Source organism: Octopus bimaculoides, chromosome 11 (genome assembly GCF_001194135.2).
Source record: "Octopus bimaculoides isolate UCB-OBI-ISO-001 chromosome 11, ASM119413v2, whole genome shotgun sequence".
NCBI lineage: Eukaryota > Metazoa > Mollusca > Cephalopoda > Octopoda > Octopodidae > Octopus > Octopus bimaculoides.
The window spans coordinates 23,432,992-23,445,534 of record NC_068991.1 but is presented as its reverse complement, the minus strand read 5'-3'; the positions used below and the strand labels follow the sequence as shown (position 1 = coordinate 23,445,534).

The 12,543-nt window shown below is 36.1% G+C and overlaps 2 protein-coding genes across 4 annotated transcripts in view; one reads left to right on the top strand and one right to left on the bottom strand.

The window, feature by feature from the left end:
* Window positions 1-12,543, bottom strand: part of LOC106871104 (endoplasmic reticulum lectin 1) — a 488,243-nt gene that overhangs the window by 255,958 nt on the left and 219,742 nt on the right. The gene's annotated exons all lie outside the window — the stretch shown is intronic.
* Window positions 1,265-12,543, top strand: part of LOC106867910 (3-ketoacyl-CoA thiolase, mitochondrial) — a 25,212-nt gene continuing 13,933 nt past the window's right edge. The window contains exons 1-6 of the mRNA XM_014912979.2: window positions 1,265-1,421; window positions 3,645-3,820; window positions 6,433-6,561; window positions 7,160-7,276; window positions 9,086-9,233; window positions 11,002-11,061. Of these exons, the coding sequence (XP_014768465.1) occupies window positions 1,406-1,421; window positions 3,645-3,820; window positions 6,433-6,561; window positions 7,160-7,276; window positions 9,086-9,233; window positions 11,002-11,061 (646 nt within the window). The 5' untranslated portion in view covers window positions 1,265-1,405. The remainder of the gene's footprint in view (window positions 1,422-3,644; window positions 3,821-6,432; window positions 6,562-7,159; window positions 7,277-9,085; window positions 9,234-11,001; window positions 11,062-12,543) is intronic.

Genomic DNA, 12,543 nt, shown 5'->3' with positions numbered 1-12,543 from the left:
CAGTGGATGTATTCCACTGAATTTAGGTAAATAATCCTTCGTACAGACGATCAGTAGCGACGGCTGTTGGGTTCAGCTGTTCTACGTTGATAAGGGGCAAATACCCTGAAACTAGTCTGTAGATGCCAGACCAGCAAGGGGAAGCGGCTGACCTCCCTTGTTCGAAGGTTATTATGGACACGGGTTCGTGTGTCATACAGCTAGCTAGAGGCGATGGCCTCTTGGAGCTAATCAACGGCAGCATTCGTCCTATTTTTTGAACTGCCATGTTGGCTTGGCGATAACTATTAATATCCAGTACCGCTGCCGTAGTCTCCTTTAGAGAGACTTAAAAATATTAATATTTCTATAGGATAATGTAGTTTTAGTAATTCAAAAGGTGATTGTCTTAGCTTGGAAGCCCTTCATCATATCTTTGTGTTCAAGGCTGACTTAAGGCTAAGCAACAACATTATCCATTCCATCTGTGTGTTTATGTGTGATCAGGGACGTCTTAGCATATTATAGAGCCACGGGCAAAGCAATACAACAGAGCCCTATATTTATTTTCTAACAGTAAAGCTTAGCATGCATAGATTAGCATTAGTCCCAAGAACCGTAGGGATACCGGGAAACTACCTAGTATGATTATAGCTTAAGATGGCACTGCGTATGACTGGAGGTTACCATTAATTTTATAGTACATTAAGGACACTGATGTAGTGTTTGAGAATTATTAAAGAAAGCGTTTGAGCGCATGTGCATGTAGAAGGTAATGACCCAATGACTTACTGCTTACGCCACAAATAAAAAAAAATGCATAGATAACACCAAGCCGTTATATAAAAAGGGTGAAATGCTTTGTAATGTAGTCCTATTTGTACTACAAAGGGATTTGCAAGGCTAGAGAAGCCTTCAATCATAGGTCGATTTCATCAGGGTTCACCAGGGGCTAAACAACAAGAATATAAGCATTTACAACAGCAGCGATAATATGTTTTTTTATCTGGTACACTCATAAACCGAGTTGAACTTTGACGTCGATTACAGCAATATTTTGCATAGTTTCTTTAATCTCCCTCGCTGCGTTAAGTAAAGAATGTAATCAAGGTTAAAAAGTAGGACGTCACGTCCTAACAAATTGTAAAACATGGAGTATAAAACGAAAATGATATTCTTTTTAAGGAATGTCTAAATGCTATAAAAATCCACGAAAAGAATATCTAAGGACCTTATTTCAACCGAAGAAAGTTTCTTAATGTTTTATAATACAATAATCTTATACAACTCATTCAAAGGATAAAGTTCATTAAGGGGGAGATAACTCTCATTTCTTGGTCTTAATTTTGTTTACACGTTAGTAGAGCACTTGACAGCAATCGCACAAAACTACTTTTCGCGTAAGCTTCAGCTAAACCCGTTCATCATGGTCATTGCCCGGAGTAAGTTTTTCTTTTACATACTTGATAGAACGTTTTATATTTAAAACACCTTTACATTCGTTGGAAACCAATGATGAAAATTATAGTTAAAATTACTTTAACGACTATTAATCATGTTCTCCTTAGTAGGCAGGAAACCTTTTATTTTTCTCATCCTTTTTTATCTACGTTTATTTAAATGTTTGTTTAAATGTAGCCTAAATATAAACGAATCCAGAGCCAAAGTCCCCTGGAAGAAGTAACCTCAAAAGAATCGTATTTTAGAGTTGGTTTAGTTGGTAGTCGCTAGCAGGCGAAACGGAAAGCGATGGATTGCGTATTTGATACGTCCGTCAACCCCAGTCACCAACATACACGTAAAATGTTTGGTCATTGTCACAGGATCACAAAAATGAAATTAATATTATAGTAGTGGCCTTTACGCTGTGAATTTAATATCTCATCGAGGTCAACTGTGTCTTTCATCTTCTTGGAATCGATAAAATAAGTGTCATTTAATGTACTGGATCGATCAAACAGGTTAAATCCATCTTGCTATGCCTATGTTAGAAATTTATATCATAAGGAGAGGAATGACACATCCATACACAGTCACAAGTTAGTGAATTTGTACTTGAGTAAATTTTGCTATCACTCAAGCTACAGGACACCAAGCGAAAATTTTAGCTTCAGTTAATATGATTTGGCCAAATCAAACTGTCAAAGTCGAACTCTCTTGAGAGTTGGCCAGTGTTTCCTATTCATTGTGACTTCTTACACACACACACACACACACACACACTATTGGCACAATTCTTATGGAAAGTTAAAAACAATAACAACGTTCTAAAGCTCAAAATTCTGAGAAAAACATGCAGAAAATTTTTGCTTATTTTGTTTAATTAACCCCTATCTGTGTATGACGAAATTATGAACAGCACGTTTTTTAAGACCTGACAAGCATTAGTATGGCTTTTCTGAAGCCCTACATTCTGGATAGATTTGGACTTTGTCCTGCCTCTCACTCTCTCTCTCTCTCTCTCTCTGATAATGTGTTTGGGATTACATTCTCTAATGTGTCATTCATTTCTAAAACACACTGCAGGGCGTGATTTGAAGGGGATTTGACTGCTATTTCTAGCAAATTAAACGTTTGCCCTCATAATATTTAACAGGAATGTGTATAATACAAACAAAATTTATTTTTAAAAGGAAACTATAGGACTTGGATACAGTAGCTGTTATGTCCAGTGATAGTGTAGCCTTGCATTTGAAGTGATTGTAAGTTTAGTTGTGTGTTGTTGATGGTTGGAACCATGAGTGAGGTATGTGGTTGTTTCCTATTTTCATATCTGACTGAAATGAAGGTAAAACTTTGTAACTGGTTCTACTTGACAAAAGAACAACAAAATTTACTTAGTTTCTGTTTATGGCTGCTACAAGAATTGTAAATCTTGTCTATTTCAGTCTGATACAAAAATAGGTGACAACTGTTAAAAGTATATTTGCCTATTTATACACATAAGTTTCTATCTTAACATTTGGCAAAAAGTGTGTGTTGAACACTTCAAAATTTATATGTGGAATCTATAACACATACACACATGCAAGCATGGGCGGAGAAGCATATGAACCAGGGCAGTAGGGGTGGGAGAACTGTCCACTTAAATTTGGGCAAAATAGTGAGGAAAATATGGACAAAAGGTGGAATAATCAGTTAACAAATTAGTGGTGATAGCAAATTAGCTGCCAAATGAAAATTCTTGATAAACAACTACCTTACATTTTTCCCCATTATGTTTTTATTTTCTGCTTTTATGAGTAGTGGAATTAACCTTACACACTTTTTCTCCCCCATCCAACTTCCTGGTTTCACTGTATATAATAAATATATTAGTATATTTCAGCATTCAACATGTCATAGATACCTTCTCTCTCTTCATTGGTCCTCCCATCCCAATGGCTTCATCTTCTGACTTAGAACCAAAACTTCTCCATATTAAAACTTGTACAAGGGAGTGGGGGCTGCTACACAGACTTGGGCACATCTAGATGTGGTGGTAGTAGTGATGGTGGGGGAGACATTCGATGTCCTAAAGTCATATGGTCTTCCTGTATTGTACCAAAATTTGAAACCATTATTATTATTATTATTATTATTATTATTATTATCATTATTATTATTATTATTATTATTAATTAACCAATTTATTCATTTATTATTTATGATTTGTTCATTTTCAGCTGTAAAAGATGTCTTCATTATTGCTGCCAAGAGAACAGCTTTTGGTACTTTTGGAGGTAAGCTGAAAATGAAGTCTCCAACTGACCTGGCTGAAGTTGCTGCCAAAGCAGCTTTAGCATCGGCTAACGTGAAACCTGAAATGATTAATTCTGTCATAATTGGAAATGTTATCCAGGTAAATTGTCTTTTTTATTTTAACTCTATATCTTTTTTGTGAGTATGTAAGGAAAAAATATATTTCTAATGACTTATTCTGGCTGACAAACTGACCAACACACTAAAACCTTTTGCTATCTGACTAATTATTAAAGACTCACTTGCCAGCATACCTCTCTGATGTGGTGATGGGAGCCTTTGATAATGTAGATGTCTGTGACTTCATAGGATTGTAGATACTAGACACTTAGTGAAGAGGTTCCTGTCAGTTCTTTTTGGGTAGCAATGACATTAAAGAAGCCAAACTGGGTCAGTTTGTTTGAGCGATAGCACTTGCAATGGTGGCAACAGTGGCAGTCACACTAGCAGCATGCCAAGTAGCAGTGGCAGCTACAATGGCAATACCAGCAGCTACAAGAGCAACAACAGCAATGTTTCCGACAGTGGCAGCAAAGTTAACCTTGCTGGTGGCAACTGCAGCACCAGGATCACAGACTAGCAGCAATACCAGCAACAGCACCAGCAATGTTTCTGACAGTGGCAGCAAAGTTAACCTATTGTTGGTTTTACCGAAAGGAGATATTTGCAATGTGCTGTATTACTCTTGAATACTCTCCTGATGTCATATGGGCTGCATATTTTTTGTATCTTTTTGGAGAGGCCTTTCACATAGGGTAGACAGACTGTAGACAGTTTATTGGTTTCATCCTTTCTTTTCTTCATAATTGAAGTAGATAATATTTTTTGCGGGGTAGTTGTTGCTTAATAATAATAATAATAATAATAACATAGAAAAATACCTTAGGAATGAGAATCCAGGTTTGAAATTTCCCCAAGACACCTGATGAAGGCTGGAGGGTATATCAGCTGAAACGTTGTGTTAACAACAAACAAGATGAGGACAAATATCCATCAAATGTAAATAATGTACATAATTCCTCATCTCTTAAATATAGAACTGAGGTACAGGAATGGTTGTGTGGTTAAGCAGTTTACTTCTCAGTCACATATGACAGCTATACCAACATTCTTATTGTGCAGCACCTTGGACAAGTTGGGCAAGTCTTTTCTTACTATTTCTCATTGTCAGCCAAAGCCCTGTGGCTGAATATGGTTGCCAGAAACTGAAAGAAGGTAGTTACACACATGCACACACATATTAGCTAGTTGCATGTCATCACAGAATGATTTATATTTCAGAGATTTCCTTCTAAGTCGATTGTCTTCACTACAACTGGTGAGCCCCATCTACCTTTGACTACATTGAGTGGCTGTTGACTTCTTGGATTCCTCTACCCTTTGGCAGCTCCTGGTTTTCATCCTGTAGGGTGTCCAAAATCACCTGCCTCACTGAGAAAGTTTGGTGGGGGTGGCTGGTTTGTCAACAAGTGAGAAATTGAGTAAAACATGTTAGGTGATGCCATTAAAGACAAGGATAAAGTATCACTTTATGTTGGTTGTTTAATGCTTTTATTATCTTTTGAGAAAACTTCCCTTTATCAGATATAAGTTAGAAAATAATCCAGGAGTTTGGAGAAAAATTATTATTACTGACAGGCCATTCTAGTTTGTTGTGATGGAAAGCATTGATGGATTACTGTATTGATAGTTATGACTGGTGAAGATGGATAGTATCAGTAATAGCAGGTGACATGGTGTCATAAGCAGCAGTTGTAGATGTCCTAGCAAGTAGTTATTGTGGGTGTGCAAAGGGCTAGTGGGAAAGGTCGTTGGACAAAAGCTGAACTATAAGTTAGATAGTATCAGTAGCAACAAACCATGTGGTGTGTTATAAGCTGCAGAGGAAATTCATTTGGCGACTGATTTTGGCATGTTTCTCCAAAAGACTGAATAATTTTCTAGTAGTATTTGTAAATTTAACCTGGTCAAGACATTGGAATAAAAGAGTACTCTTATTTGCATTAAGCAATCTATGTAAAGTAATACAATAACTTGTCTTTGTCTTTATTGACATCACCTTACATATTTTATCTAACTTCTCCCTTGCATTGCTTAAAAGTCTTCATAAAATATATTCAAATTGTTTACATGTTGCAGTGCTTCAAGCAAATTACAATACTCTTGGGGCAATATTCTATGGCTCAGTTGGTAAAGTTGTTAGAAAATAAAGATAAATTACTGTGTGGTAATTGTTCCAGATCTCTGTGCTCTGAGTTCAAATCCTGCTGAGGTCAGTTTTGTCTTTTAGCTTTTCATCCTTTTGAGGTTAATAAATAAAATACCAGTTCTATACTGGAGTAAATTCTTCACTTTCACTCACTCTTTCTTTATGTCTATTTGTCTTGCTCTCTTCTAGAAGAAATCAGTTTAGTCAGACCTGGAGAAAAAGATGGTCTCCACCAGATCTAAAAACACCAAAAAAACACACCATATAGTATGACAGTTTAAAGGGCCCAAGGCAAGACATATATAATATGTTGGGGAGTGAGTGTTTGCTAATCTGCCAACAGTAATAAAATCACGACAAAGTACAAACATATATATTGAGGCTGCCCAAAACTGAAACATCCTGCTGTTTTTACAAATCCCTCTTCTTGTGATTAATCTAAGAAATAAGAATTAAAAACCAAATACATTGTTCTCTAAATTTCTGGTCTGATTTCCTTTCAGAGTGCCGCCGACTCCATTTACATTGCCCGTCACGTTGGGCTGCGTGTTGGTGTCCCTATTCCTGTTCCTTCATACACAGTGAACAGGTTGTGTGGTTCAGGTTTTCAAGCTATTGTGAATGCCAGTCAGGTAAGAAAGGCTTTACAATTTTATTATAGAGAGTGATTGGACAGATATGTTTGTGAGGTTGTGGTGAAATATCTAGTGTAAGAAGGGTTTTACAGTTTTATTATTAGAAACGGTTTATTACAGAGAGGAACTGATATGTTTAAAATGTGGAGAAATATCTAACGTTTTATGCTACACTCTATGAATGTGGAGTAGAAGATGGTGATGATGTTGTTGATGGTGATCATATTGGTGATGATGATGATTGTAGAGATGATGATAATGGTTGTGATAACAAAAATGATGGTGATGATAAGAATAAAAGCAATGATAACAAAGAGGATAATGATAAAAATAATGATGGGAATAAGTATGATGATGATGGTTGTGGTGGTGGTGGTGGTGGTGATGATGGTGAGAAAAGGAATGACTAAAAAAATGAAGATGGTCCAAATGATGGCTTAGAAATGATGATGATGGTGTTGATGAAAATAGTGATGATGAAAATAAGGAAGACAGTCTGAGTGATGGTCATGGTAATGATAACAATAATGAAAATGACGATGATGAAGAGAATAATGATGCTGATGTTGATACATAACTGTTCTTTTCTTTGTAGGAAATTATGTTGGGAGACAGTGACATTGTCCTATGTGGTGGTGCAGACAACATGAGTCTGACACCTTACTCTGTACGGAATATCAGGTTTGGAACAACATTAGGTATTGACCTAAAGGTAAATTTGATTCATCTCTTCTGCTTTAAGACACTCTTTTTCCAAATCCTGAAATGCTAAACTATACCAAAGACTATGGACAGGTCTTCAGCCCTGCTATCAAACCCTTTCCTGTTCCATGCCATATTCCCCCAGCTTCCCCTCTTACTTAGCATCCTTTCATCCCACCTAGAATCATTGTCCATGCTCTCTTTTGCTTTTCCTCAGTTATAGAGACCACTTTAGGGCCTTAGCCATTCAAGTTACGAGGTTATCATCACTAATACTAGTACCACAATAAAAGCATCTTCTACAATCTGTGAAGTGGTTGGTGTTAGTAAGGACATCCTGCTGAAGAAACCATGCTAAAGTAGACATCAGCACATGATGCTGTCCCCTAACTCATCAGACTTTGCCAGACTGTTCAACCTATGCCAGAGGCCTATGCATGGAAGCCTGGTGTTAAATAATGACGATGATGACTATGCAATAGACTGATCTAAACACATTGTATACACAATATCTTCATGAACGAAAAAAAAGGGATCAACCAGGCTGGTTTCAACCCTATGTTGAAATTCCATTAGTGACTGAGTACCTTCTTCAACTGTTCGAGACACTGCTTATAAAGCCATCATTATTAAGGGCTTAAGTAAATTGGATAATAGCCCAATTTTACACATATAACACATTTACATAACTTGTCTGATTAGCAAGTTACTGTTACTTTAACAATTTATTGAAATTTTAGACACAGGCTTGGCTGTGTGGCTAAGATGCTTGCTTCCAAACCACATGGTTTCTGGTTCATTTCCACTGTGTGCAAGTGTGGATTTGGTTGAAGAAAACTGAATGAAGCCTATTGTGTGTGTGTGTGTGTGTGTGTCCTTGTCTTGACATCATATGATGGTTGCTAACAAGCATCACCCTCATACAAGTGATGTCGTTAGTTTCCAATCTCCTGTGAAAAACGTCAACTCATGAAGGAGTATTATCTTGCTTGGAAACAGGTGAAGAAGGTTGGCAACAGGAAGGGCATCCAACCATAAAAGAGTTTGCATCAATGAATTCTGTTTGAGTTATGCAAGTATGAAAAGTGGACATTAAAACAAGATGGTTTCATACCTTTGACCCACTAGATTCTTAGAAGCACTGAAATCAATTATGAGCACTGTCCTTCCCCTCCTGACTAAGACACAAAATTTATATTTATGCATGGTTCGGTACAGGCTTGCTTGGCTGTGTGGCTAAGAAGTGTGCTTTTCAAATGTATGGTTTCAGGTTCAGTCCTTCTAAATGGCAGTTTGGGGATAGGGTTTCTACTATAACACCAAGCTTTGTGAGAGGATTCGTTTGACAGAAACTGGAAAATTATGTTGTGTGTGTGTGTGTGTGTGTGTACCTTGGTTAAGGGCTTAACAATTACTATAGTTGTATGATTTGAACTAATGACTAAGTAGTTTGTAGTTCAGCAATACTACTTCACTCATATTAAAATAAGAAGATTGAAAGCCCCCCCCCCCCCGATTTACCCCTAATTTATTAGATAATATATGTGTGCGTTATATATATATAAAAAGGCACCTGTGCCAGTGACACATGAAAGACATCCAATACACTTTGTAAAATGGTTGGCATTGGCATTAGGAAGGGTATCCTGCTGTAGAAACCAAGCCAAAACATGACTAGAGCCTGGTGCAGTTCTCTGGTTTACCAGCTCTGGTTAAATTGTCTAACCCATGTCAGCATGGAAAACAGATGTTAAATGATGATGATGAGATATATATATATATATATATATATAATGTATGTATGTTTTTTATTTAATAGATGGAAGACACTTTGATGGCTGGTTTGACTGACCTTCATGTCAAGCTACCAATGGCAATTACTGCAGAGAACTTAGCTGTGAAATATGGTATCAGCCGTGAGGAGGTTGATGAAATTGCTCTAAGGTCACAGACTAGATGGAGAGCTGGTAATTACTTTGTTAATGTGTTATTGTGTCAGTTTAATTAACTGACATCTTTTATTCTGTGTTTTGTTTCACTAACATCGATGTTATATGATAATGTCAACAGATTAAGTTTTATTGAATTGACACTTAGAGGCTGATTAGTCAACTGGCTGGGGTTGAGGTGCTGTATGTAGTTAACAGGTGCACATAGTGGTTTATCTAGTCAAAATGTAGTGATTGTGGTGTATCTAGTCAACATTTACTGACAATGGTCTAGCTTGTGGACGTGTACAGATGGTGGCCCAGCTAATGAACATGTTCCCTTGATTGACCGCATTTGGTACATGTGCAGACTATGGTCTTTCTAGTGAATATGTGCAGATGGTGATCTGTCTGGTGAACATGTGGGGACAGTGGCCTGTCTGGTGAACATGTGGGAACAGAGGTCTGTCTACTGAACATGTGTAGATGATGGTCTCTCTACTGAACATGTGCAGATGATAGTCTGTCTAGTGAACATATGTGAACAGTGGTCTGTTTAGTGGCTATGTGCAGATGAGCCTCTGTAGTGGACATGGTCAGACTGGAGTTTATCTCATGAACTTGCACAGATTGTGCTCTATCTAGTGAACAGCTCAATAAATTTCATTGTTTTTAGGCACAATATTTTATTATTCATTGTCACAGTCCACCAGAGCTGTCAATAGTATTAAACAGCAGATCATTTACTAATGTCACATGTGATAGACTGACATCCTTTGCAGGGGAATAAAGAATAATTAACTCCCATTTGCTTTATAACTATGAAACTGAAGTTACTCACTGACATTTAAAAGGTTCTAACGTTCTGTATATATATGTATATCTGCATATATATATATTCATATATATATATGTATGTGTGTGTGTATATATATATATATATATATATATATATATATACATGGATGTAAATCAAGAATAAGAATGGAGAAAATCACATCTTTTATTGGTCATTACATTATACATTACTGACGATCATTTCTGTTGTGCCAGCATATTTAGATACAGAAAATTACATAAAATACCAGTCAAATTGATATATTAAAAAATATATGCTAACACAGCATTATGAAGGCAATCCAGAATTCGCTAAATTCTAAGTGAATGAAGAAAATATCTCTAATACAAGTATCTCTCACACAAAAAAGAATGAAGAAGAAATATAATATTCTATGAAAAACCAGTTTATTATTTAAATTTTAATGATGTCAGTAGATAACAAAAATGAAAAAATAGCCATAATATAGGTACATGTGTGGCTAGGTGGTTGACAATTTCTTTCCCACCTACATGGTTTTGAGTTCCATCTCACTGCTTGGGCAAGTTTCTCTTACTATAGCCTTGGGTTGACCAGAACCTTGTATGTGAATCTGGAATCTGGTGGATGGAACCTGAAAGAAGACCATCATATATATAGATGTATGTGTGGGTGAATGTGTATATGTTTGTGTCTCATTGACATCACATGAAAACTGTAGAAGAGTTTCACTGTTGTACAAGCAGTGTCATTCATTTTCAATTTTTTGAAAAAACATGTTTGGTCATAGGGAAATATCACTTTGCTTGGAAACAGGGTTGGTAACAGGAAGAGCATCTGGAAATGTACCTCAATGAACTCTGTCTACCTCATGCAAGTATGTAAAAGTGGTAATCATAATGATGATGATGATGATAATAATAATAATGATGATTGTGTGTCTGAAACAACAAAATAAATTTTTCTTCAACAAATTGTTTTGTTTTCCAGCACAAGATGGTGGACATTTCAAGGCAGAAATTGCTCCTTTAACTGTAAAAGGCAAAAAAGGTGATTAATTTTTACAATTTGCTTTCACGTTTTTTTCTTTTGCTTAATTTTTCTAACAGATTAAACTCTTAATTGTTAATTGTGTATTCTCCTCACCTTGTAATTATTTCTATTTAACTTTTTGATGCTCCCTACATTAAATATGTTGGCACAAGCTACTGTTTTTCATCCTGATGGCTTTTTGAAATTTTTTAGTCACTAAACAGTTATATTTTATGACAACAATAATAAATGTATAATATTGTACTGTTGTAACAGACAGTATTGTACATTTATTTAATGTTTTGTTTTCATTGGTACTTCAGAAATATGGTGAAGTGTATGTTTCACTGATGAGGCAATAAGATGGTTGAAACATGTCCTGTATTGTCTTCCTTTGCTTGACCAGAGAAATGAAAATATTCACCATTGATTGAAATCTTGTTTACTCTTTTTCTTTCCTCATAATTATCTTTTTAATGAACCTTGAATTCATTACATTAATTATTATTAACTGGAACTTTAGAGCAGTCCATGGTAAAGCAGTAAAGTTCAGGGAAAGAAATGACAACTCATGCCTGTAGTAGTAATCATTTAATAAAACTAGATAAGTTAATGTGTCATGTGAAGTGTTCTAATATTTCACCTTTTGTTATTCATGACACATAAACTAATCTTGTTTTACAAATTTTGCTTATCATTCTAGGCAGACAAGTGATATGTTTTGAAGTAGATCATTGTGAAGGGAAATCTGTCAGTGTGTAGTGATGGTGGCGTTGGTAGTAGTAGTGGTGGTGGTGCTGGTGTAACAACAAATTACTTAAGAAATTTTATAATAACTAAATAGAGATCAATTTCCATTTTATCAATTTGAGGGCAGTTTACAAGATGGTGTGTCATGTGTGCATAAATATATAAATATTTTATGTGCCAGTTGCATGTAAAAAGCATCTGGCACAGTCTGTAAAATGGTTGGTGTTAGGAAGAGCATCCAGCCCTATTCACTAAGCCAAAACAGACAATTAAAGTCTAGACAGCTCCCTGGCTGGCCAACTTCTGTCAACCTATGCAGCTCATGTCAGCATAGAAAATGGACGTTAAATGATGATGATGATGATGATGATGATATGTAGTGAAGGCATGTGGCTTAATGGTTATGGGTATTTAGCTCTCAATTGTAATGTTGGTAATTTGATTACCGGCAGCATGTTCTCCTTGATCAAGAAACTTTATTTCACATTGCTTCAGTCCACTCAGCTGGCAAAAATGAGTGGTACCTGTATTTCAAAGGGCCAACCTTGTCACATTCTGTCACACTGAATCTCCCTGAGATCTACATTAAGGGTCTGCATGTCTGTGGAGTGCTCAGCCACTTGCAAATTAATTAATTTCATGAGCAGGCTGTTCTGTTGATCAGATCAGCTGGAACCCTCATCATCATAACCGACGGAGTGCCACAAATATATATATATATATATATATATATATATATATATATATATA